This window comes from Macaca fascicularis, chromosome 4 (genome assembly GCF_037993035.2).
Source record: "Macaca fascicularis isolate 582-1 chromosome 4, T2T-MFA8v1.1".
In the NCBI taxonomy this organism is placed as follows: domain Eukaryota; kingdom Metazoa; phylum Chordata; class Mammalia; order Primates; family Cercopithecidae; genus Macaca; species Macaca fascicularis.
The window spans coordinates 146,234,348-146,261,783 of NC_088378.1; the positions used below are offsets into that span (position 1 = coordinate 146,234,348).

General features: G+C 38.0%; 1 protein-coding gene across 3 annotated transcripts; it reads left to right on the top strand.

Moving 5' to 3' along the window:
- The first annotated feature begins 256 nt into the window (after window positions 1-256).
- Window positions 257-25,615, top strand: ZNF322 (zinc finger protein 322). 3 transcript variants are annotated; one of them, XM_074038676.1, is made up of 5 exons: window positions 257-550; window positions 1,351-1,439; window positions 9,801-9,839; window positions 15,318-16,356; window positions 21,270-25,615. In XM_074038676.1, the coding sequence occupies exon 5, from the start codon at window positions 21,445-21,447 to the stop codon at window positions 22,648-22,650; it is 1,206 nt and encodes a 401-aa protein (XP_073894777.1). In that variant the 5' UTR covers window positions 257-550; window positions 1,351-1,439; window positions 9,801-9,839; window positions 15,318-16,356; window positions 21,270-21,444; the 3' UTR covers window positions 22,651-25,615. The 3 variants fall into 3 exon arrangements, with proteins under 3 accessions (XP_073894777.1, XP_005553859.2, XP_005553860.2); XM_005553802.4 differs by having other exon boundaries at window positions 16,287-16,356; XM_005553803.4 differs by lacking the exon at window positions 9,801-9,839 and having other exon boundaries at window positions 16,287-16,356.
- Window positions 25,616-27,436: the final 1,821 nt, after the last annotated feature.

The window sequence follows — 27,436 nt, forward strand, 5'->3', positions numbered from 1 at the left end:
TGTAACATAAGCTGCAACGTTGTTGGTGCCGTTTCTTGTTAGACAAGGTGGCAGTGATTGCCTACCCCGACAGCCGGCCTTCCACTGCGTGAGCAAGACCGCCTCCCACCAAAGCGCCGAGGGCTCCCAGAGCGCAGGCGCCCCGGGCCCCGCCCCTTTCCGAAGACTCGGCTCCTATTGGCCCAGGGGCCGGGGTTGAAACGCCCTAATAGCCGGACCAGGGTGATCATGTGACTTGCGGGGGTGGGGCTGCGCCGGCCTCTTCCCAGCCAGCTTGAAAGGGTTTGCGTAACCGGCCTTGTGGGCCCTTAAAACGCTCTGTTAAAGCGCTCTGTAGGCGGCCTGGCCTCAACTCCCTTAGTCTAGGCGCACGAAGGGAGTTGCTCCTAGCTCTCGTCCGTCCCGGGTTCGCTTTTCTTTCCTTCCCGATGCCTGGCTCTTAGATCCACTACCGCAGAGTCTGCGGCTGCCAGGAAGCCCAGATTCGAGTGTCCGGAGAGTAACCGGAAGTGCTGTCCCCAGGCCTAGGGGCGGCGCCGGCGGCTGCAGGGTAAGCGCGGCCTGCGGGGCCCAGGGGTGGGAAGGGTGCGCGGCGGGACCCAAGACCCAGGGCCACAGTCGAGTGGGACCAGCCCCTGTTCCTGGACACGGAGCATGGTCTGGTCCCCCCTGACGGCGGACGGAGGACTGAAAGATGGTCAGTGAAAAGTTGAAAGAAGAGAACCTTAGTACGGTAGTTCCTAGAGATAATAATAGTAAACACGGCAAGGCACTTTTCAAAGCAATATATATCTTTCATATATATCGAGGAAAAAAAGGACGTTGAGTGGATTTTTCTCTTCATCTTCAGTGCAGGAATTAATTATGTTGCAGTTGAATCTATCTGCAGAAAAATCTGGTTTGTTTAATCTTCCTATAACCATTTCTTTTTGGAAAACGGAATTACATATAACTTTATATTATATACACTTATCGCGTGCACTTTGGGGTTTGTAGACGAATGGGTCTTTGATCTTAGAAGCTGAGATAATACATACAAAAACAATTAGCAGAAGGAGAAAAAACAAACGAAAAACGAGGCTTAGGGCTTTGTTACGAAGTTGCAGTTAGTAATTATTCAGAAAGACTCCTGACATTTTGTCTAGAGGTAGTCGGAACTGATGGCTACCCGTGGCAGGTACTTCCTGCAGGAGAAACAATGTAAGCAAAGATAGGAAGAGATAAGCTATGGTTGAAGGATGCTCACTAGAATGGAGAGGAAATCAGACCAGTTTTCTAGGCCAGCTCTAGAAAAATTATGAATTATAAATTTCACAAGGTCATCGTCTACATTATTTATTTTTCCTCTAGGAGAGGGAAGAATTGAGTGTTGTGAATAGTTCTGGACTAGAGACCTTTTGAAACCAAAAGGAAGATGGTCTTGAGTCTTTCTTGTTATGGTAAGTGGCATACCAGGCTCTGTTTCTGTATAAATGTGGATGGGGGCGTGGGGTGGGGCAGGGTGAAAGGAAAGTATGGGAGAAGATATATGGAAAAAGAGAATGGCCCTTTCTTAGCTCCTAAGATAGCAGAGTGATAAAACTGGGCTCTATCCTACCAACTTAAGGCTATTTTCTACTCCTTTTCAACATGCATGCATATACACATTAGGCTTGCAGTAATTGCTTTTTGATTGATTTGTAACACAAAGAGGGTAGTATGCCTAATGCTTAGGTAGGCTCTGGAGTCAGAAGATAGGTATTTAAATCCTGACTCTGCTACTTACTATTTGTAAATTGTTGGGTGATTATCTAACTGCCGTAAGCATCAGGTTTTCCATCTGTAAGATCCAAACATTGGTATTAATACCTATTTTATAGGATCCTTGGGAGGACTAAATGAGATAATCCATGTAATCAATGAAAAATAAATGAGAAATTTCCAAGCCTAAGGCCTATAAACACCATCTAGTTTTTAAATAATGCTTTACTAACTTTGTCTCTTGGTTCCATATACCCTTTAAGGATAACCATGAACTCTCAAGTTGTATGAATTAGCCTGTCTGCTTGGACTTTTGTTGTCTTCCAGTTTATTCCTTTCACTTCGACCCTAGGCATGAAAGAGTACTAGTCTCTTCCTAGGATGCGGCAAGAGAAGCATCCTAAAGGAGGGTACCCTGGAGCTAAGACTTGAAAGATGTATTTGAGCTTGCTAGATGAACCAGCCAGGGCTACTGGTCTAGTCTGTTATATTGCTACTGGGGGTCCAAGGATGATGATTGCCTTTTTGTTCTGGTATTTGTTCACACTTTTCATTTATTCAACAAATGTACTCTAGGTACTAGGGATATTACAGTAAGCAAAAGACTAAGTCCTAACCCTAATAGAAGTTATATTTTAGTAAAAAGACAAACAAATGAACAAATATAAAATGTGTACCACAAAGTTGAATGGTGATAAGTGCTATGGAGAGAAATAAAATGGGATAAAGCAACACAGGCTAAATTTTAAATAAGATAGTCAGGGTGTGCTGCTTTTTGAGGAAGTAGTCTTCAAGCAGAGACTTGAGTCCAATAAATGAGTAAGCTGCATGGGAAAGAGCATTCTAGGCAGAAGGAACAGGTGCAAAAAGCTTGGAGGTGGCCTGTGAGGCTGAAGATACGCAGAGGTACCACGTTATGTAGGGCAGTAAAAACTTTGGATTTTATTCTTAGTGTGATAGGAAACAGTATTTGAAATTAGGGAAGTGTCATGAACTGTTTTTTTTTTTGAGACGGATTCTTCGCTTTGTCACCCAGGCTAGAGTGCAGTGGCACGATCTCAGCTCACTGCAAGCTCCGCCTCCTGGGTTCACACCGTTTTCCTGCCTCAGCCTCCCGAGTAGCTGGGACTTCAGGCACCTGCCACCATGCCCGGCTAATTTTTTGGTATTTTTTAGTGAAGAGTGGGTTTCACGGTGTTAGCCAGGTTGGTCTGGAACTCCTGACCTTGTGATCCACCCACCTCGGCCTCCCAAAGTGCTGGGATTACAGGCGTGAGCCACCGCGCCCTGCCTTATGATCTGTTTTGAGGTTTGGCACCCACACTTACTTTTTTAGGTGTTGACATCTAAAAAAAAACTTGGATATAAATAGGAAAATTATTTCCTTATTTATTCAGTTTTTTTTTCTTCTTCTTCTTAATGCCCCACACTTCATTGGTTGTTTAGCACAAATAAGACACCTTGGACTGATAACTTTAGGGAAAAATGTAAATGATTTGCCTGGCTGTGACAAAACTAAGAATCCTTTATTTTCACTGTATTCTCCTGTTGAGCTTAACAATAGTACAAATTTTAAAAGACAAAACCTTTAATGAACCCCCCATCTTACAGCTATTTGTCTGTATCCCTGCATATCTTTACTTAATTGTGATTCTGAGTGGGAATTCTTCTTTTTCCTTCTAATATTGCTCCATAAATTTTTTCTAGTTTTTGCATAATCTTCATATTTATCATTAACTGGCCAAATTGTTTTATTAGTTGTTTTAAGTGGGTTTTGAACAAGGCTTTGCACAAGAATCAGGCATAGAAAATGGGCTTGGCCGGGCGCGGTGGCTCACGCCTGTAATCCCAGCACTTTGGGAGGCCGAGGCGGGCGGATCACAAGGTCAGGACATTGAGACCATCCTGGCTAACACAGTGAAACCCCGTCTCTACTAAAGAATACAAAAAATTAGCCGGGCATAGTGGCGAGCGCCTATAGTCCCAGCTGCTCGGGAGGCTGAGGCAGGAGAATGGCGTGAACCCAGGAGGTGGAGGTTGCAGTGAGCCGAGATTGTGCCACTGCACCCCAGCCTGGGTGACAGACCAAGACTCCGTCTCAAAAAAAAAAAAAAGAGTATAAAGAGAATGGGCTTAATACATGTTAGTGGTTCTGTGCATGTGAAGGTAGAATTAAGAAAATAGTAGAATCTACCATTTATTAAGCATCTACTGAGACCTAGACATTGAGCTTAGTACCAGCAGTGTCTTGGTTCTCATAGCAACTCTGTGAGGAAAAAAGAGAAAGTTGAAGTTAAAGGAAATTAAGTTACTCACCACAGCTACAAAGGAGTAGAGTGGGAATTTGAACCAAAATCTGCATACAGAGCTTAAACTGTCAGTATTAACCACCAAAATAAACCAACCTTTAGCCACCATGTTTTTTGAAAACCAAAATAAAATACTTTTTAATTTTGAATAAGTACAGACATACAAAAATTGCAAAATGATACACCCATATGCTCTAAATAACAGTTTACCATATTTGCTTTAGGATTTTGACTCTATTAAGCAAACGTTTTAGTCTGTTTTGGGCTGCTATAACAGAATACTATAGACTTGAGTAATTTGTAATGTACAGAAATTTATTGGCTTATGATTCTGGAGATTCGAAAGTCCAAGACAGGGACTGGCATCTAGTGAGAGCCTTCTTTCTGTGTCATTTCATGGCAAAAGGGCAAAGAGAGAGTGAGAGCAGGCAAGAGTGCTCAGAAAGGGACCAAACTCATCTTTTTATGAGGAACTGACTCCTGAAATAATGGCATTAGTCTATGAGGGTGGTGCCCCTGTTACCCACATACCTCCCATTAGTACCTGTTTCCCAACGTCACTGCATTGGGGATCAGGTTTCCAACGCATTAACTTTGGAGGATACATTCAAAGCATAGCAATACGCATATACGTATATATAGATTTTTTCCTGAACCATTTGAGAGTAAGCTGTAGACATCGTGCCTCTTCTCCAACAGAAGCAATCAGAATCAACATCTCCATATGCATGTACAGTTCTACTAGCTACATGCCATCCTTAGGAGAACTGAGAAAACAGTCATTCAGATTCATTTTCTGTGGGGACTTCTTTTCTAGAACCCTGGTTGAGAAAGCCTGTCCTAAATACTCAATTGTATATTTCCTAAAAACAAGGATATTCTCTAGAAATTATCGTTACCATTATCAAAGTCAGGAAATTAACATTCATAGAATAAGTACTATTATCTAATCTCCAGACCTTGTTTGAACTTAGCCAATTGCTCCACTCATGTTGTTTAAGACAAAAAGAGAAAAATGTTTTTTGTGGGCCAAGATCTAATTCAGCATCAGTCATTTAATTTAATTATAATATTGTCTCTATTGTGAACATATTTTCAGACTTTGTCTTTCATAACTTTGACAGTTTTTGAATATTTAGGCCATTTATTTGGTAGTTTCCCTCAGTTTGGGTTTCTCTGATGTTCCCTCATGATCAGATTCAGGTTAGACATTTTTGGCAAGATACCTCAGAAGTGATGTTATGTTTTTCTCTTTGCATCATATTAGGAGGCACATGATGTTTTAGCTCATTACTGGTCATATTCACTTTAGTTGAAGTACCACTTGGTTAAGGTGGCATCTTCCAGGTTTCTATACTATGAAGTTACTCTTTTTGTATTTATAATTATTAAATATCTAGTGGGGAGATATTTTCAGATTATGTAAATATCTTGATTCTCAAAAAATTTTTCATCCACTAGATTTTTGCACAGTACTCTTGATTGAACATGAAGTTTTTAATTCCATCATTTCTTCTATATTTAATTGTTTGCTTTTCTAATGCAAAAAAGCTTTCCCTTCTATACACTTTTTTTTAAATGAGTGCAAATTCATGGATTCTTATTGTGTGACTAATTTATTACTGTTATTACTTATTTCAGTGTTCTGCTTGTTCCAGATTTGTACAGTGGCAGTCCTTCCATCCTGAATTGTGGGTCCTTCTGGCATATTGCACCACTTTTTGAGCACTTCCTTACTTTCTGACACATCAGGATAGTCCAGGCTCATCTTACACTTTCCAAACCCTGGAAACAGCCATTTCTCCAAAGAGTCTTGATTCTTTTCAATGGAGAATGGTATTTAGAAACCCATATCTGAATGCTTGGTATACTCATTACTATTAGGATTTTATTGTTTCTGTGACTTCTCAGCAAACATTACTAGGAAAAAAAAAATACACATAATTTCACACATACATACATTTCTTTATTCTCTATATAAACCTTAAAATCTTGACTTATACTGATACTTCTAATTCCAGTTAAACACTACAGAGTTGATTCTAGCCTTTCTCTTTTCTATATTTTTAGCCTTCTTCATTGACAATGAGGAATCTAGGTGACATTATCCATAGTATATTTACTTATTTATGCAGTCCTAGGATACACATTAAATAGTGTACCCTTATCCCGACAGGGGAGAAAACCTCTACTGATTCGAGTTATTTTTATCTTGAGATTGAATATACATAGTCCCAATACTGTGTTAAAGAGTTTTTTTTTCCTCTTCTGCATAGTTGTTATTTATTTGAAACACAGGTACGTTTGTTTTTATGCTTTTCTCCTCCATCTTGACTATTTAGTTCATTAGTTCATTCATTTATTGAATATGTAAAATATAACATAATTCTAAAAGTAAAAATATGTGTGTTGTGTCTTCATATTCTTAGAGAAACATGACTCTTCCTCCTCCACCCAATTCTGTTTTCCTGTGCCCCCAGTTCCATTTTTATCTGCCTTGTAATGATAACCAATCTCATTACTTTCTTGTTTTTTGGGGCAAGTGGAGAAATACATATTTTTATTTCTACTTTCTTACATAAAATACAACATACTTTTTTACAGTTTGCTTTTTAAAATTTATAATTTATCTTGGAAATCACTCCACATCAGTTGATAAAGATGTTCCACATTCTCTTTTACAGTGGCATAGTACTCCATTATATGTGGATGTACCATAGTTTATTCACCATTTTTTTATGTACAGATATTTAAGTTATTTTAAATATTTTTCCATTACAAACATTACTACAGTGAGTAATATTATGCTTTATATTTTCATGTTATTGGAGTTGAATCTTCAGAGTCCATTTCTAGAAATGGGATTGCTGAGTCAAAAGTAAATGTATATCTAGTTTTGTTACATATTGCCACATTCCCCTGCGGAAGAGATTGTACCAATATGCATTCTCTCCAGCAACAGAGTTTGTCTGTTTCCTTACAGTGTTGACAACGAAATGCATTGTCATACCTTTTAATGTATGCTGATTTAATTGGTGAGAACTGGTATTTCATGTACTTTTAAAAAATTACTTCATTTTTATATAGACTTACCAATTTGCATTCCCCCCAGCAACATATGAGTGTGTCTGTTTCCTTACAGTGTTGACCACAAAATGCATTGTCATACCTTTTAGTGTATGCAGATTTAATTGGTGAGAACTGGTATTTCATGTACATTTAAAAAATTATTTCATTTTTATAGACTTTACTTTTTAGAGAACTGTTAGGTTCATAGGAAAATTGAGCAAAAAATACCGAGAGTACCCGTATGTCCCCTACCACTCCCTTTACCCTGACACATGCACATACCACACACACAGCACACACAGCATCCCCCACTGTTAATATCTTCAACAGAGTGATACATTTCTTACAATCAATGAACTTAAGTTGATACATCATTGTCACCCAAACTCCATAGGTTACATTAGGGTTCACTCTTTATGTTGTACATTCTATGGGGTATCTATAATTTTTTTTTTTTTTTTTTTTTTTTTTTTGAGATAGAGTTTCACTCTTGTTGCCCAGGCTGGAGGGCAGTGGTGCCATCTCGGCTCACTGCAGCCTCTGCCTCCCAGGTTCAAGCGATTCTCCTGCCTCAGCCTCCCTAGTAGCTCGGATTACAGGCTCCTGCCACCAGGCTTAGCTAATTTTTTGTATTTTTAGTAGAGACGGGGTTTCACTATATTGGCCAGGCTGATCTTAAACTCCTGACCTCAGGTGAACCACCTGCCTCAGCCTCCCAAAGTGCTGGGATTGCAGGCGTGAGCTACCACGCCCGGCTCGACTTTCCAATTTTTTAAACTGGTTTGTTTTTTGTTGAGTTTTAAGGTATATGTATATTTTTGTATATTTGGGAGATTTTAAAATGTTGGGAATAACAGTCTTTAATCAGATGTGTCTTCTGCAAATACTTTCTCCCAGTCTGTGACTTGTCTTCTCATTCTCTAGACAGTTTGTTTCATAGAGCAGACATTTTTAATTTTAAAGTCCAGCTTGTCAATTTTCCTCCATGGATCATGCCTTTGATGTTGTATCTAAGAAGTATTGCCAGCACAGGCATGGTGGCTCACGCCTGTAATCCTAGCACTATTGGAGGCCAAGGTAGGCAGATCACTTGGGCTCAGGAGTTCAATACCAACCTGGGCAACACGGTAAAACCCTTGTCTCTAGCAAAAGTAGCCTGGACTAGTGACATATGCCTGTGGTCCCAGCTACTCAGGAGGCTGAGGTAGGAGGACCACTTGATTCTGGGAGGCAGAGGTTGCAGTAAGTTGAGATCGCACCACTGCACTCCAGCCTGGGTCACAGAGCGAGACCCCCATTCCAAAAAAATAAAATCATTGCTATACCCGAGGTCATCTAGATTTTCTCCTGTGTTATCCTCTAGAAGTTTTATAGTTTTGTGTTTTATACTTAGGTATCTGATTCATTTGGGGTTTGTAAATTTTTTTTAATTGAGAAGTAAAATATGTATGTATTTATATGTATACATTGTGGAATAGCTAAATCAAGCTATTTAACATATATTACCTCACATACCATTTCTTGTGGTGAGAACATAAAATGTACTCTCAGCAATTTTCAAATATGCAGTGTATTTTTATTAGCTGTAGTCACCATGATGTAGAACTCTAGAACTTACCTAGAGTAGAACTCTAGAACTTATTCCTGCTGTTTAACTGAAATTTTATATCCTTTGACCAATATCTTCCCAACCCCGCTACCTCTCTCCTGGTAGCCACCATTTTACCATCTGTTTCTATCAGTTAGACTGTTTTATACTCTGTATGTAAGTGAGATTATGTGGTATTCATGTTTCTGTGTCTGATTTCACTTAATGTCCTCCAACTTCATTTATGTTGATGCAAATGACAGGATTTTCTTCTTTTTTTTTTGCATGTGAATGTCTAGTTACTTCAGCGCCATTTGTTGAAAAGACTATCTTTTTCTGCATTCTATCTATTGCCTTTGTTCCTTTATCATAGGTCAGCTGATTCTATATATATGGGTATATTTTTGGACTCTCTTCTGTTCCATTTATCTATTTGTCTGTCCTTTCACCATTACCACACTTTCTTGATTACTGTATCTTTAGTGTTGTGACTTCAAGTAGTATATAGTAAGTGTTGAACTTAGGTAACATCAGCGCTCCAACTTTGTTCTTCCCCTTCAGCATTTTGATAGCTAATCTAGGTCTTTTACCTCTTCATATAAACTTTGTATCAATATGTCAATATTTACAAGATAATTTGCTGGGATTGTGTTGAATCTATAGTACAAGTTGGGAAGAACTGACTATTTGACAGTATTGAATCTTCTTATCCATGAATGTGGAATATCCCTCCATTTATTTAGTTCTCTTTTTTATTTCTTTTATTAGAGTTTTTAAATTTTATTTGCATAAATTATGAACATATTTGGTTAGATTTATGCTTAAGATGTTTCATTTTTTAGAGTGTTAATGTAAATGGTATTATGTTTTTAATTTCAAATTTCACTTGTTCATTGCTGGTATAGAGGAAAATAATTGATTTGTATATTTACCCTGTATTGTGCAACCTTAACTGTAATCACTTCTTAGTTCCAGGAGTTTTTTGTTGATTATTTTTTCAGATTTTTACATATGTGGTCATGCCACTTACAAAGACAGTTTTATTTCTTCCTTCCTAATCTGTATACCTTTTATTTCTTTTTCTTGTCTTACAGCATTATCTGTCTGTTCCAGTATGATGTTGAAAAGCAGTGGTGAGAGAGAACATTCTTACCTTGTTTTTGATGTTAGCTGAAAGCTTCTAAGTTTTCACCATTAAGTATGATGTTAGCAGTGGTTTTCTTGTAGATGTTGTTATCAACTTAAAAGAAGTTTCTCTCTATTCCTAATAATGTCATGTATTTTAATTTGCATTTCTCTAATTATGAGATTGAACAGCTTCTCATATGTTTAAGGGACATTTTTATATTTTGTGTGTGTGAGAATTGTCTTTTGCTTATTTTTGTATCAGATTTTTATTTTCCATCAATTTTTAAGAGATCTTTATATATTAGGTATATTGTTCCTGTATCTCAAATATTGTTACAAATATTTTATCTCAGTTTGCCCATTGACTGTTGACTTTGTTCATTTTTTATATATATAAAATGTTTTTGGCCAGCACGGTGGCTTGCTCCTGTAATCCCAGCACTTTGGGAGGCTGAGGCGGGCAGATCACCTGAGGTCGGAAGTTTGAGATCAACCTGACCAACATGGAGAAACCCCGTCTCTACTAAAAATACAAAATTAGCCAGGCATGGTGGCTCATGCCTGCATTCCCAGCTACTCAGGAGGTTGAGGCGGGAGAATCACTTGAACTCAGGAGGCAGAGAGTGCAGTGAGCCAAGATCACGCCATTGCACTCCAGTCTGGGCAACAAGAGCGAAACTCAGTCTCAAAAAATATAAAATAAAATAGAAAAAAGAAAACTTTAAAAAAAAGTTTTTATTTTTAGTCAAATGATTAGTCTTACAGATAGAAAATTTTTGGTACCCTAAGATTAAAGTAGAATTTACTTTAGTTTTCTTATAGTAGCTTATCGTTTCCATGTATACATTTACATCCCTAACCAGTTGGGAGTTGTATGAGGTATAGATGAAATTGTACCTATTTTCATGTGGCTACCTTGATGTTTTACCATCGTTTATTTAAAAGTCCATTGCCCTGGTGATTTGAGATGTCATCTTTATTGCATACTAAATTTCTATATGTGTTTGTGTCTATTTCTGGATTTTCTATTCTATTTGTCTCTTTATCTAATTGTGTTTTGAAACTCTGTTGTTTTAATATTAGAAGCTTTAGAGTTTATTTTAATGTCTCATGGGTTTAGTTACCCATCATAGTCTGTCTTTTCATTGCTTCCTGGCTGTCCTTGTTGGTCTTTTCAAAGTGAACTTGAGTAGCAACTGTTTAGCTTAGGCATTGGAGATTTTTCTGTAAAGGGCCAGAAAGTATTTTATTTAGGCTTTGGTGGCTATCTGGTCTCTATTGTAACTACTCAATTCTGCCTTTCAATACATTAATGAATAAGTATGACCCTATTTCAGTAAAATTTTATTTGAAAAAAAATGTGGCAGGCCAGAATTGGCCTGTGGGCCATAGTTTGCCACTCCTTAGTCTAGTTTCATAAATAAGCTTGTTATTTTTATTGAGATTGCATTGTTTATAAATCTTAGGAGGGAACATCTTCATAATATTGAATTGTTCTATACAACAACAAAGGATGTCCTTCCATTTTTTCAAGTCTATTTTTGGGTGTCAGGAGGGAGAAGGTTTTCCTATGGTTTATTGGGCATGGCTATTTTTTATTTATTTCTAAGTAGTTTTATATTGCTGCTGTTATACAAAGGTTGCTCTCTATCATTGTGTGTTCCAATTAGGTATTATTTATATTTATTTTAAAAACTGGTGATTTCTATGTGGTGAATTTTATATCATGCTATCATACTGAATTCCTTTATCATTTGAGTTAGTTTTAGCATTGGTCCTTTGTAGGGTTTTCTAATTATACTATTAAATCACCTCCAATAGAGATAGTTTTACTTCTTTCACACCTCTAATTCATTTTTCTAATTGCATTGATTAATACTTCCAGGTCAGTGACTGAAAAGAGGAGTATTGGCCATCCTTGCCTTGTTCCTGATCTTAGTAAAAATTATTATAGTTTTTCTAACTTAAGGTATTGGATGAAAGAATGTATGTTTTATGATATTAAAAGGAAGTATCTGTTAATTCCCACTTTCTTGAGTGTTTTTGTCCAGAATAGATGCTGATTTCTGTTGCAAGTTCTTTCACCGTCTATGGAGATAATTACATTATTTTTCTCCATAGGTCTGTATGGGGTATTATATTTAGTGGATTTCCTCATATTGAAAGATAGTCTAATTTTGAACCAGTTTTGCAAAAAATTCCACTTGGTCATGGTATATTATTTTCTTAATGTGATACCGATTTTTATTAGTATTTCTCACATTAATAAAAATGTTAGCCAGGCATGGTGGTGTGTATCTATAGTCCCAGCTATTCAGGAGGCTGAGCCAGGAGAATTGCTTGAGCCTAGGAGTTTGAGGCTACAGTGGGCTATGATTGATTGGGCCACTCTTCTCCAGCCCAGGCATCAGAGCAAGACCCCAACTCTTTAAAAAAAAAAAAAAAAAAAAAAGCAATATTGGACATTAATCGTTTTTATACTCTTTTCGTCAGTTTAGTTATCAGTGCTATTCTTGTTTCACAAAAATAATTAGGAAGTTGTTCTTTGTTTTCAGTGCTCTGGAAAATATGTATGAAGCATTGTGTTTATTTGGTCTGTTTAGATTTGTAGAATTCTTTTGTGAAACAATGTGGGCCTAGTGCTTTTTATGGAATGGTTCCTTTATAACTTTTTCTATTTATTCTCTGCAAATTGGTGTTTTAAAACTTTGTCTTTAGTGGAGTCAACTCTAATAAATTGTGTTTCATAAACACTTATTTCATAGTTAATCATATTTATTTATATAGAGATTTGCAAAGTGGTTTCATGTATGTGTGTGTTTTCTGTTTGGTGGTTATTCTTCCTTGTCATTTCTTATTTTGTAAATGTGTGCTTTCTCTCTTTTTTTCTTCTTTAAGTTACCTAGTGGTTTATCTGTTTCTTTAAGTTTTACAAAATAAGTATGATTTTGATTTATCATTAGATTTACTGTTTTTGTATTCTTTAGTTCATTGATTTCTCCTTTTATCTATTTTTGTTATTATTTTGATTTTTTTCCCATTTAAAAAAATGATAGAGACAGGATCTTGCTATGTTGCCCAGGCTGGTCTTGAACTCCTGGGCTCAATTGAAATTTATTTTTTTATTAGCTTTTGATCTAAGAATTTAACTTGTTCAGTTTAATTCTTCTGTTTTTATTGATTAAAGAAATATAGGCATAAACTACTTTAAATTTATCCCATAGATTGTAATATATAATATTTTCAATTATGAATACTTAGAAATTTTGTTGAATTTTTCATTGCCCTTTTTACTGAAGAGTTTTTTAATGGTTTATTTTCCCTCTATTTGAAAGGACCTTTTGTTATTTGATATTTTAATAAATTTCTAGTTTTACTGCAGATTGTTTCTTATAATGTTTCTTTATGAAAATTAATGATGCTTTCTTTGTTACATAATATATGACAGATTTTTGTGGATGATTCATGTGTGGTTGAAAAGAATGTGTACTTATCATGGCATACAGTTTAATATAAATAAGATTTACTTATTAATTAGGTTATTTAGGCCTTCTGCATCATTACTTCTTCTTGGTCCAGTTTGTATGTCTTTTATTGAGAGTGGTATATTAAGCTTTCCTATTATTAGTACTTTACCTCTGTTTCTTTGTGTCTGTGTCTCTGTTTTTCCTTTGTAAATGTGCCTGCTGTGTAATGTGATACATAGATAACCATGACTTTAGTGTAATTTAGAAAGTATTATTATGTTTAATGCTTTTGGCTTGAACTCTACTTTGCCTGATATCAGGATCAAAAGCTCTACTTTTATTGTTTCTGTTTGCCTAGTGTTCCCTTTCCCACCTGCTTACTTTTAGCCTGCCTGAATCACTTTGGTTTAGGTGTCTCTTGTATTTAGCATACAGTTAAGTCTTGCTTGTGAGCCAAAATGAAAATTTCTTTTAATAGGCGTGTTAAGCTCACTTATATTTATTGATATAGTTGATGTTTGGTTTTAACAATGTCATTTTATTTGTTATAACTGTATTTTATTACATGTTTTTCTACATGATAGGTTTTCATAGCTCTTTCGTGACTTTCTGTTTTGAATGTTTGATTTTTGTTACATTAGCTACTTTTGTACTTAGATTTATTTTATTTTATTTTATTTTTTTGAGGTGGAGTTTTGCTCTTGTTGCCCAGGCTAGAGTGCAATGGCATGATCTCGGATCACCGCAACCTCCGCCTCCGGGGTTCATGCGATTCTGCTGCCTCAGCCTCCCGAGTAGCTGGGATTACGGGCATGCACCACCACGCCCGGCTAATTTTGTATTTTTAGTAGAAACAGAGTTTCTCCATGTTGGTCAGGCTGGTCTCGAACTCCCGACCTCAGATGATCCGCCTGCCTCGGCCTCCCAAAGTGCTGGGATTACACGCATGAGCCACTGCACCCATCCGTACTTAGAGATCTTTTTTAATGCCTTTAGTCCATTAAAAAAATAAATTTCTATATTTAACCTTTAATTATTTGGTTTTTAAGGTTTTTAAAATTTTTCTTTTCCAAAAGGCCATTTTAGCTTCAGGTGATTTTTTAGTTTAATAGTATCTTTTAACTCTCACCTGCCATTAATACAACATTGTAATCCCACCTTATTCGTGGGGGATATGTTCCAGGACTCCTGGTGTATACCTGAAACTGCAGATAGTATTGAACCCTAAATGGCTTTTTGTTTTGTTTTGTTTTGTTTTTTTACATACTTATTTGTGATAAAGTTTTTTGTACTTAGAGTGGGTTTTTCTTTCTGGCAATAAATTTTAGGCCAATCTTGCCCACTGCTAGCTCTCTTCTCTTTACCCCACATTCTCAGATTGTCCTTGCTCTCATTGATAGTTTATGGCTAGAATGTGAGAGACAGCTATATGGGATTTGGTGACAGTGTGGGCTTTGTATAGTACATTTGTTCATCTTTTTCTTACTGCTTTAAAAGGATGTATTGAGAGATTTGGATTTCTGTAGCCACCATTATCCCCTCTGACTATGTTTTATTACCACGTTCTTTATATTTCCTCTAGAGATATTTTCCTTTTTTTTTTTTTTTTTCATATTTAAGTCAGTTTTCTGTCCATTGACTTCCATGGCCAATTTTAAATAATTGGTGTGCAAACACTGCATGTTCTCACTTATAAGTGGGAGCCAAACAATCCGAACATAGACACAGGGAGGGGAACAACACACACTGGGACTGTAGCAAGGTGTGGGGGCAGGGAGAACATCAGGAAAAATAGCTAATGCATGCTGGGCTTAATAACTAGGTGATGGGTTGATAGGTACAGCACACATTTACATAGGCACACGTTTACCTATGTAGCAAACCTGCACATCCCTCACAGGCACCCTGGAACTTAAAATAAAAATAAATAAATAAATGATGTGGAAGCTTATAGGTTTTCTGAAAAGTCTCAGTTGACAATTATGTTTTACAGTTTTTTCTCACTTCTGTATTTAGGGCTACATTGAGTTTAGGCCCCAGGATACTGAAGAGGACCAAAAGGGGGAAAAAAAAAGGAAGTAAAATCACTGCTGGTTGAATGGCATTTAAAATTCTGGTCTTTCCTGACTTGCATGCTATGTGCTTTTCAGAGTTGTCAAATAACTGGGCCATACGTTCTGTCCAGACTTCTTAGTTGGGTTCAGTAGGATAACATTGGTGACATGTGTTTACTCCATCTTACCTGGAAGTAGAGCCATAAAACATGTCATTTTAATACTAGCAGCTATGAGCTAAGTGTCATAGAGAGCCTCAGCTCTATGGCCCTATATGCTGCCTGGGTCCAAGTAGTTCCATTTTTGCTTCTGATCCTCAGTAGCAGGAAGGTTGTTGAGGGAAATGAAAGTCCCATTAACCTAAGGATAAGGCAGGTTAAAACTTCTAGAGAAAGACATCAGCGGCTAAGTGTGGACTCTCTAACTTCTTTTTGTGCCCCTAATTGACCACCTCCTGGGTTGTTTGTGGTTGAAATATAAAGCAACTTAGGGTGTTATAAATTTTGAATAACCAAAATTGTGATAATTACGTGGGTTCCAGTGGTAGTACGGTGGTAATTTTGTTATAATCCCAAAAATACTTTGTAGTCTCTATTATACTTTGGATCAGGACAGCCTGAGTTCCTGTGGGGAAGATAATGGCTTAGTGTTTTCAAGATACCACCGAGATTTAGTGTTAGGAGCCCTTTGCTGCAGTGTTGTTAAAGTTGCAAAGGAAGCTATAGATTGTGCAGATGGGTTATAGATTCTAAGGAGTCATATGGGATGATTTAAGACTCTACAGAATTGAATTTAAGGGATTAGATAAGAAAACCCATCTGTTCTTTTTAACTGTAGTTTACCCATTGTTAAGTCCTTTGAGTGTAAATGATCTAGTGCTAAATTCTCTCATTTATGGCTTCTATCCTTTTCTTGTCTTTGTGTTTTACAGAATGCTATCTTCCTTGAGAAGTCAAATTCTCAGGATCAAGAATGTATGTTTTCTTCCGTCTGGATTCTAGGTAAGCGACAGTTACTTCAGTATTTTGAAGTGTCCCTTCTCTTTCCCAGTCTCCATCTCATCAGAGTACCTCCCATTCTTTGTGACATTCAGTCCTTTTATCAGACAAGTAGAGAAATAGAATTTCAATGAGAATTCATTCATGCACTTAGCAGATGCTTGTTAAGCACCAACTTTGTAGCTGGCATTACTTTATATGGTAGGGAAAGATCATCAAACGAAACAGATATGCTTGTCATATTTTAGCAATAGACAATAAACTGAATAAAGTGAATTATGTAGTCTGTTAGAAGATTTTGAGTGCCATGAAGAAAAGTAAAGCAGAAAAGGGGAATAGTGAATGTTGGGGCATGAAGACTATTTACAACTTTAAACAGAGTGATTAGGAAAGGCCTTCCTCAGAAATGACATCTGAAAAAAATAGTCTTTGAAGGAATTAAGAGAAATTTGTGCACACATCTGGAGGAAGAAAGCTGTAGGCAGAAGAAAGAAAGCACAAAGGCCCTAAGGGGAGTATATCTGGATGAGGAACAGCTAGGAAGCCATTGCGGCTGGATTAGAACATGCAAAGAGAAGAATAATATAAAGGGGTGTCAGAGAGGCAGTGACAGGCTAGCAGGGCAGCTCAAGTGGACCTGTTGGGCTATTGTAAAAGTAAGAAATAAAGAGTGGTTTGGACCGGAATGTAACAACAGAAGCTGGTGAGAAGTGGTTAGACTCTGGATGTGTTTTGAAATGGAGCCAACAAATTTGTTGATGGCTTGATTGTGAGGTATGAGAAAGAAGAGTGCAGGATGACTCCAAGGTTTTAGCCTGAAGAAATAAAGGATGAATTTGCCATTAACTGAGATGAGGCAGGTGATAGGTGGAGTAGATCTGGCATCCAGCCCCAGTGTAAATCCTTTGCTCACTTCCTTTGACTATAAGGCAAAAGCAGATACTTGCCATTTAGCTCTGTAAACTCAATTTAATAAAATAGGAGTAATGCTTGTGATACTTTAGGCTTTGAGGATTGAGATTGTGACAGTGACAGAATATACTCTGGTCTTATAGTCTAAGGAGTTCTGTGATACTGTGAAAGTCACCTGAAAGATGTAATTTGGACCAGAAAAAAGTAATTTCTAGGACAATTCATAGATCATAGAGATATGCTCAAATATTTGTGAAGGGGGCCTGCCCCTCCACACCTGTGGGTATTTCTCACAAGGTAGAGACAAGAGACTGAGAAAAGATAAGACACAGAGACAAAGTATAGAGGAAGAAAAGTGGGCCCAGGGGACCGGAGCTCAGCAAGTGAGGACCTGCACCGGCACTGGTATCTGAGTTCCCTCAGTATTTATTGATCACTATCTCACTATCTTGGTGAGGGGGATGTGGCAGGACTATAGGGTAATGGTGGGGAGAGGGTCAGCAGGAAAACATGTGAGCAGAGGACTCTGTGTCATAAATAAGTTTAAGGAAAGGTGGTGTGCCTGGATGTGCACATAGGCCAGATTTATGTTTGACTTTACACAGACATCTCGGTGCAGTAAAGAGCAGTATTGCCGCCAGCATGTCTCACCTCCAGCCATAAGGCGGTTTTCTCCTATCTCAGTAAATAGAATGTACGATCGGGTTTTACACCGAGACATTCCATTCCCAGGGACAAGTAGGAGACAGATGCCTTACTCTTATCTCAACTGCAAAGAGACCTTCTTCTTTCACTAATCCTCCTCAGCACAGACCCTTTACGGGTGTTGGGCTGGGGGACAGTAAGGTCTCTCCCTTCCCACGAGGCCATATCTCAGGCTGTCTCAGTGGGAAGAAACCTTGGACAATACCCAGGCTTTCTTGGGCAGCGGTCCCTGCGGCCTTCCACAGTGCATTGTGTCCCTGGGTACTGGAGAATGGAGAATAGCGATGACTCTTACCAAGCATACTGCCTGCAAACACATTTTTACCAAGGCACATCCTGCACAGCCCTAAATCCCTTAAACCTTGAGTCAACACAGCACATGTTTCTGCGAGCACAGGGTTGAGGCTAGGGTTACAGATTAACAGCATCTCAAGGCAGAAGAATTTTTCTTAGTACAGATCAAAATGGAGTTTCTTATGTCTTCCTTTTTCTACATAGACACAGTAACAGTCTGATCTCTCTTTCCGCCACATATTTGAAATGTAGAATTTTAATCACTGTATTTAGCATAAACATGTCTGTTTTGTTTAGCTTGTCTGCTTCAGTTTTGACTTCCCCATTCTTGTTAGCCTTGCAGTGCATTTTTCTCCCATTATGTCCCTCTGTGGTCACAATACTACATTTCTGTGGATCTGTGTTTTGACTCTGAAGAAACTGCGCTACTCCCACCTCATTCAGTTCTTTTTCCTATCCCTTTAAATTTTAGAACAGTTCTGAGTTGACATTTGAAATCTTGGTATATCTTTTTATATTTATAAATAACTTTTACTTACTACAATAAAAGTAAGTAAAAGTAGCAGCCTCTGTGCCTTTCGCAAGGAAAGCATACAAATTGCTGAATGGAAATTGGAAAACTGTGGTTAACAAATTGATGAAACAGAATGTTATCTATCATCTCATTACCCAGAGGTAACCATGTTACTACTATGTCTTTTAGATCCTTTTGACTTCCTGTTTTCTCTGAGTGCAAGTGTTATTTGTGTTCTGGTCTCATTACACTTAGTAATTTGCTGTATTCGGTGAGCTTTAATATCATTTCCTTTACAAATAGGTTCCAATCTAATATCTAGTTTATTGGATACTGGACCTTTTTGATAATTTAAGGAACTGTGTGCCTTCTCCCCAGAAAAGTACACATATACTGAACATTTTGCAGTTTCAAAGGTTTCAAAAATTACCTAGGAATCTGTGGATACCAAGTAAGAACTCCTCTTCTAGGTTTGAGTACCTACTGTGTGCCAGGCACTGTTCTAAGTGCTGGGGAAACAACTGTGAATGAAGTGAGCCAAAAATCCCTGTCTTTTAGGGGCTTACATTCTCTGGAGAAAAACAAAATCGAAAAGGAGAGGAGTATTGTTTGTGTGAGTCAGCTGGGATGGAGGTGTGGTACAGTTTAGAACAGGGTGGTTGGAAATGACTTCACTGAGAATATGCCAATTGAGCAAAGATCTGAATGAGGTGAGAGAGAGAGCCTTGAAGATTCCTTGAGGAAGAGCCCTTCAGCCAGGAAGAGATACCAAGGCTAAAGACCCTGAAATGGGAGTGAGTCTGTCTTATTTGAACAACAACAAAAACTCAGGGTGACTGGAGTGCAATGAGTAAGTAGAGGAAGAGCAGAGAAATGGATTGGAGTAGTAACTAGGAGTCAGATTTCTTAAGAGCTTGTAGGTTTCTAACAGGAGTGGTTTTGGTGGAGTGGTGAGGGTTGAATGTTTAATTGGAGTATGTTCCAGAAATCTTGGAATACAAAAATTGGAGACAATGAACAGCTTTATTTATTTCAAAGAGTTTTACTGTGGAGAGGAACAGAGAAATGGGAGAACAGCCTGAGTGTGAAGCAGTTGAGAGGCTTTTCTTGTTGATTGTGCTTTTGTTTTTGAGAAGAGAAATAATATTGGAATGGTCCAATAGGAAGGAATAAATTGATAATGCAGGAAAGGGAGGGTGGAATTGCTAGAGTGATGTCCTTGTGAACAAAGTGGGTATACAGATGGAAAGGCTATCTTTAGGTTGAGCAAGGGAAGTTTGTCATTTATGGTAGCAGAAGGAAAGATGCAGTATATGACCACACTTAAAAGAGGTTGTTTGATGTGGTGGGAGCACGTGGAAAGGATTTTGGTTTTGTGTATGTGGTGGTGTTTTGCTTGCTTGCTTCCATTTTCTTAGTAAAATAGGAAGCAAAATTATCAGGTCATACTCTTTAGGTGATGGATGGGGGATTCTGAATGTATGAGGGAGAGGTTCAAACATATGAAAAGATCACTGAAGAGAGTTAAGTGTGAAGGATATGGAAAATGGCTTCTTTTCTTCCTTTTATTTATGTTATTTAGTCTATTTTTGGTAGTTGATAAATGCATTGACTCATTACTCCCTCTGAACTCTCTTGAATCAACCTCTTTTTAAGATACTTGATCCTTTAGGCATTTCTGTATGTATGCATACCTCTAAACCATAGAATGAGGAGGAAAACAACTTTTTTTTACAGCTTTTCACCATGTGAAGAAACACCTGTTATAAATCTATGTTCCAAGCCTAGACTTTTATCTATAATCAGTCAGGATTTTTCTTTTTGAGCAAGTTATGTGCTTATATAATCATATCAAAGCAGAATCTTAAGCCCCTTTGTCATAATAATAGTGACAGTAAGAGCCAAAACAGAGGGCTTACCAGGAGATTCGTAGTGATTTAATGTTCTACGGGACCGTGTAAGGTAGTTTCTATTATTAATCCACTTTACAGATGAGGAAACAAAGCACACAGTGGTTAAGAAACTTGCCTAATATCACCACTAAGAAGATAGAGTCATAGAAACCTTACTTTTCTCTCTGGTCACTGGGAATTCTAATGATCATTAACTACTTTCTTCCAAGCTTTCTGCAGAAAGGACTCCAGACATACTCATTGACGGTCCCTTTTGATTTGCTTTCTTCCTGAGCAGGCATAATAATTATTAGTCTTGTCTTGATTTCTCAGCTGAAGCAAAGAAAAATGAAGAGCTCTTGTTTTAAAATTACCCAGATTCATAGAGGAAAGAGTTCTTACTTGTAGTTTCCCATATGTATTGCTGATCAGTTTTATATTAGCAAAGAGTAAAAGCAAGTAACTGATTTCAAGCCATATAAAACCTAGAAGACTTAGGGCCTCTGATACAGAGTTTGTCTTTTCTGCAGTGATTTTAATTTTGAGAATTCTTTTCTTAGTTGTAGGAATATAAATAATATTTCTACTTTGTCTCACAGGGTTGGAAATGTCAAGTAAGGAATTAACGTATATGATGCTGGAAACTTGTAGAGGCTTATGACTGAAAGGCCTGAAACAGATGTATCTTCCAAGTTTTTATCAAGAAAATGACTGTGAGGGCAATGATGGGTCAAGAAGACCAGTGGAAAACTCCCTAGGAGAGAGCCATAGAAAATGTACACTTCAGAAGAGAGATGTAATCAGAGAACTCAAAAAAGGAAAATATATAATGTATGCCCTCAGAAGGGTAAAAAGATTTTTATTCATGTGCATGCGATTACTCAAATAGATGGTCATATATACCAGTGCCTTGAATGCAAGCAAAACTGTGAAAACTTAGCTCTTATTATGTGTGAGAGAACCCATACTGGGGAGAAACCTTATAAATGTGATATGTGTGAGAAAACCTTTGTCCAAAGCTCAGATCTTATTTCACACCAGAGGATCCACAATTACGAGAAACCTTATAAATGCAGCAAATGTGAGAAGAGCTTTTGGCACCACTTAGCGCTTTCAGGACATCAGAGAACACACGCAGGTAAAAAATTCTATACATGTGACATTTGTGGCAAGAATTTTGGTCAGAGTTCTGATCTGCTCGTCCACCAGCGAAGCCATACTGGCGAGAAACCGTATCTATGTAGTGAGTGTGACAAATGCTTCAGTAGAAGTACAAACCTCATAAGGCACCGAAGAACTCACACAGGTGAGAAACCATTTAAGTGTCTCGAGTGTGAAAAAGCTTTCAGTGGGAAATCAGATCTTATTAGCCACCAGAGAACTCACACTGGGGAAAGGCCCTACAAATGTAATAAGTGTGAGAAAAGTTACCGACACCGTTCAGCCTTCATTGTACATAAAAGAGTTCATACTGGGGAGAAGCCCTATAAGTGTGGTGCCTGTGAAAAATGCTTTGGCCAGAAATCAGACCTTATCGTACACCAGAGAGTCCACACAGGTGAGAAGCCGTATAAATGCCTGGAATGTATGAGAAGTTTTACTCGGAGTGCCAACCTAATCAGGCACCAGGCAACTCACACTCACACTTTTAAATGCCTTGAGTATGAGAAAAGTTTTAACTGTAGCTCAGATCTTATTGTACATCAGAGAATTCACATGGAAGAGAAACCACATCAGTGGTCTACGTGTGAGAGTGGCTTCCTCCTAGGTATGGACTTTGTTGCCCAACAGAAAATGAGAACTCAAACAGAGGAGCTACACTACAAATACACTGTGTGTGATAAAAGCTTCCACCAGAGCTCAGCCCTTCTTCAACATCAGACAGTACACACTGGTGAAAAACCATTTATCTGTAATGTGAGTGAAAAAGGTCTTGAGCTTAGCCCTCCCCATGCATCAGAAGCCTCACAGATGTCTTGACCAGGCAAGAAGCTGTAATACCAATCTTAAAAATTATTTACGTATCAGAGAACTCATTAAGATGAAGACAAATCTCAGACTTTGCTCAGAGCTCAGAATTCAGTGGAGACCAGAGAGCCTGCAATTGGAAGTAGGAGAAATTCTTTGCCCAGAGAGCTGCCCTCACAGAACACCTCATCCTCACTCCAATGAGAAAACTTCAGATGCCCAGAGTTTTTGAAAACTTTCTGTCTGAGCTCAAATTTGATCCCTCACAAGAGGATTCATACAAGTGGGAAACCTTACAAATGCACTGAGTGTGAGAGAGCTTTCTAGCAATGCTCAGCCCTTCTCGTTACAAGAGAATTCACACCGGAGAACAACTTTTTAAATGCCTTCAGTGTCAGTCGTGCTGCAGACAGTATGAACATCTCATTGGATCTCAGAAAACCCACCCTGGGGAGAAGCCCCAGCAAGTGTGGAAAAAGCTTCTAACAGAACTCTGACTTACCCATCAGAGAAGCCATACTGGTGAAAAATTGTATATTTGTCTTAAGTATGGCAAAAACATTCATTGGAGAGCCTTACTTGGGTTTGCACTCCCAAAAAAAACCCAGTCTGAGGAAAGACTACAAGTGTCTGAATGAAGAGTGCTTGTTAGTGATCAACTCTTGTGGTACATCAGGGAACTCACATAAGTGAAAAAACCCATACTTACCTTGAGTCTGAAAAAACCTTTGGTAGAAGCTCCTGTCTTATTGGGCCCCCAAAAACCTGTTCTGCAGTGAGAGATTTACTTGTGGGTGAGAATCTATATACATATAATATGTATGAGAAGAACTGTTCTCATAGTTGACTCATGTGATAGAGAGGACTTTACATGAAATCAGTATGAAAATAGTTTTTTAGATACCCAGAATCTTGTTCTGGGAGAAGCTAGGGCGGGTCAGAGTAGACCTGATGGTTAACTCAGGTAAAGATGCTTTTCTTTTATCTGAACCACTTAATGATTGCTTTACTTTTACTTTTTAAAAATTTCAGAAATCCAATAAAGGAAAGGACTGTAACCTTATGATAGAAGGTGTGGCATGTGTTACTGTTGGGGGAAAGGAGTATATTGACTTTGCCTTGGTTGATATTTTTATGCTTGTCTAGGACGGAACTAGAGTGTTGATAGTAACATGGCAGCCTTTTGGTGGCAGTGAAATGAACTAAGCAGCTAGGGAGTAGCTATCCTAGATCAAAACTCTCCCAATAGTTTTCCCTTTGCAGGACCAATCTTATAAAGAGAGACATACTCAGCTTTTTACTTAGTGTCAGTTGAGGCATACTCTCAAAAGTTTTTTCCCCTAAAATATCTTTCAAGTTTTTGCTGGTATTTGAAATTTCAAGTTTAGAAATTCATTTCTTTTTAACTCAAAGTGCAAATTTCATATAATGGTTATGATGGTTTTAGTGTCCATATTTTTGTGACTTCACTTATCATCTCTTTCAGCAATAGATACCCACAGTCAACTCCTAGTAAAATGGCTACAGGAAGACTGAAAGAAAAGTTTAAGCCTCAGTAGGCATAGAGTAAAAAATCACATAATGATGCATTATTAATATAAGAGTAAGGCTTTTTTTTTTATTTTGAGTGTCCTAACTCCAAACCTAGTGTTCTTTTCACTCCACTTTCCTGCTGTTTATAGCAAATCAAGACCCATAATGATACATCTTTCATTTATTTCAGTTCTGCCAAGGAAAGAGAAAATACCTTTTAATCCCAGGGAAAGGATTGCAATCACCACATTATAAGGTATATATTTGGCGTGGAATGCAGAATTCTAAATACTAGAAGGGAAAAGTAGTTGGCGGATTCATCAGAGGCTTAAGGATAAGTACTTGTTTCCAATTTAAAAGTATAATTAGGATTGTCTTTAATGATCTCCAGAAATACTATAATTAATCCAGAGATCTATCAATGGTCACATCTCAGTTTTTTTCTTCCCTCAGATTCAAAGACGTGTAATACCAATACTTCAGATTCCTGTAGTATTTGGGACTTTGTAGACTAGTGAATAGATATTTTGTTACTAGTCCAAATCCTCTGATTTTGGTTTGATTTGTCCTAGCAGATCCCTGAGCTTCAGAGAGTATTGCCATTTGGATTCTTGGAGTTGGCGAACTGCTACACTGCTACCTTGTGTATGACTCTAAGCTTTGATCCTAATGGCTGGTTGATGATCATGATAATATTAGGACCAGTGAATATAGCTTATAGTGATAATAAGGATTCTAGGGTATTTTTCTTTCTTTTAGAAAAAGATCCTGGAAGTTTATTTGATCTGACATGTTTTCGTAATTTTTAGAAATAGCTCTTGTACCATGAAAAATGCCCAGTATGGTAAGACACACAAGATGTATGTTTTTCTCTTTGGTGAAAATCATGCCTATCACTAGTATGTGTTTGACATTTGTAATATACTTAAAATAGTATTGGGTGTGAGGCATGGTGGTGATGAAAAGTAGCCTTATGGCTACTTGTTAGTCATTAGAGAGAACATGGAGAAGGGGTTAAAGTTGGTATCATTAACAGGGCAATGACTTGACCCTCTTTCACTGATCTTACTGGTAGTTGTCTCTAGTTTTTAAGTAAATTAATGATGGACCATCCCTCAAACAGAGAACTTTGGGAGTATGAAACAAGACTGAGGGCTTTTAACCATGGGAGAAAAAAGGTTTTGGTATTATTCATATAGCATAACCTGAGGTTGGAGAGGACCACTTGGGAGCCTGTAACCAAAACTAGATGGTAACTTCTGGGATGGATGGAGGTTCCCTTGAAGCAGTGCCAACCTAAATCTACCTCAGGTAAGTAGTTAGATTAACTTTTTCAAGATTTCAGACCAAACAAGACAACTTGTATTCGGTTGATGTATTCCTATGCTTTAATGTTTTTGTTTGCCCTTAATTCTTAAATAAACATTTGTTCTGAAAAACTCCATTTCTGTCTGCACTGTACTGAGAGAAACAGCATTTCCTCTACACTTGCATTAGAATAAAGTGGTTAATAATGTGATACTTAGACCTGGAGGTAGAGATAACCATTGGACCATCTCGTAATTCCAGCAATTTTGGATGCTGAGGCAGAGAGGAACAGAAGGAATATTGTCTATGCTCTGCTGTGGACATTGGATCCTGTTGGAACCTCTGCACTGTATTCCATAAATGGGGCTAATAGTTTGAACTGACCATGTTTGGGGCCCTACTGAAATTCATTAGCAGCAAAACCATCTATGGTTTTTTTGTATGAGTAACACCCTCAAAATTAGGGAAAATTTTAAATTTATAATTCCCAGTGAGATCCACATTTGGTTCCAATTCTTCCTTCTTTGTCTTATCGCTTGTTGAATTAGAGTGGGATGGAGATGGTATAAAAATAGTTGCTCTGATTTACCCACCATTATAAAGTTTGTCTTAGTTTATGTCTGCTCTACCAACAGAATAGATCCCAGAGTTTTAAGTGGCTTTCATTGTGAGAGGAGGATAAGAAGGAGGTATGATGTGGATGAAACAGGGAAGGGAAAAGGTACAGCTTTAAGTTTGGTTTTTCCTCCTGAGATTCATATAGAGTTGTGTAGGTAGAACAAGACTTGCAGCCTTCATGCTTATTTTTCTAACTTAAAGTGATATTACTCCCAACATTGAAGTGGACTGTTGTGAGAAATATTTCTGGGAAAAATAATAACCGTGACCCCCAGAAGTAACTGAAAGAGAAATGTGTCTCTGGTGAAGTAGAAAGGGAAAAGTACTATCCAGCACACACACCACAAGTGTTTCCTGAAATAGTCTTTACGTTGTTTATTGAGAAAAGAAACTCATAGTGCAATTGAAGCTTCTTTCTCCCTGAAACATCAGCTTGTGTCGTCACTTTACCCAGGCAGGGATTTGGATTTTAAATGAGTGAGAGAGGCTGAAAGCAGTTAACACTTGCAGAGGGAATCTTTCCATCTGGCAAAGGAAACTTAAAAAGTTGGGGTAGGCCAGGTGCGATGGCTCATGCCTGTAATCCCAGCACTTTGGAGGCCTTGGTGGGTGGATCATGAGGTCAAGAGATGGAGACCATCCTGGCCAACACCTTATTATTCTTTGAAAAAGCTACTTAAAAAGATAGTCCCCTAGAGAGGAAAGTTAATAGAAAATAACAAAAAGATAATGCAGAGAATCAATAAAACCAACACCTTACTATTCTTTGAAAAAGCTAATTAAAAAGATAGTCCCCTAGACAGGACAGTTAATAGGAAAAGCAGGAAAAAATAATTAAGATTTTTAAGTGGGTACATTTATGTATCTGAGACACTTGATGCAAACACGTAGATAGACTCAAGCAGAATGAAGCCAAACACGGTGATTCACACCTGTATGTAACCCAGCACTTTGGGAATTGGAGGCAGGCAGATCGCTTGAGCTCAGGAGTTTGAGACCAGGCTGGGTAACGTGGCAAGACCTTGTCTACAAAAATTAGCCAGGCATGATGGTTCCCACCTGTAGTCCCAGCTACTCTGGAGGCTGAGGTGGCAGGATCACTTGTTCCCAGGAGGTAGAGGCTGCAGAAAGCTGAGATTGTGCCGCTGCACCAGCCTGGGTGACAGAGCCAGACCCTGTCTCCAAAAAAAAAACCTCAAGCCAAATGGCATAAAGATTGAGCTGTATGATTGTTTTCCCTTAAGAGTACTGACTGTGGTCCCTTCATTGCTGTAATAGGTTCTGCTTCTGAAACTCAAGAGCTTCAAAACAAAACAAAACAAAACAAAAAACAGTACCC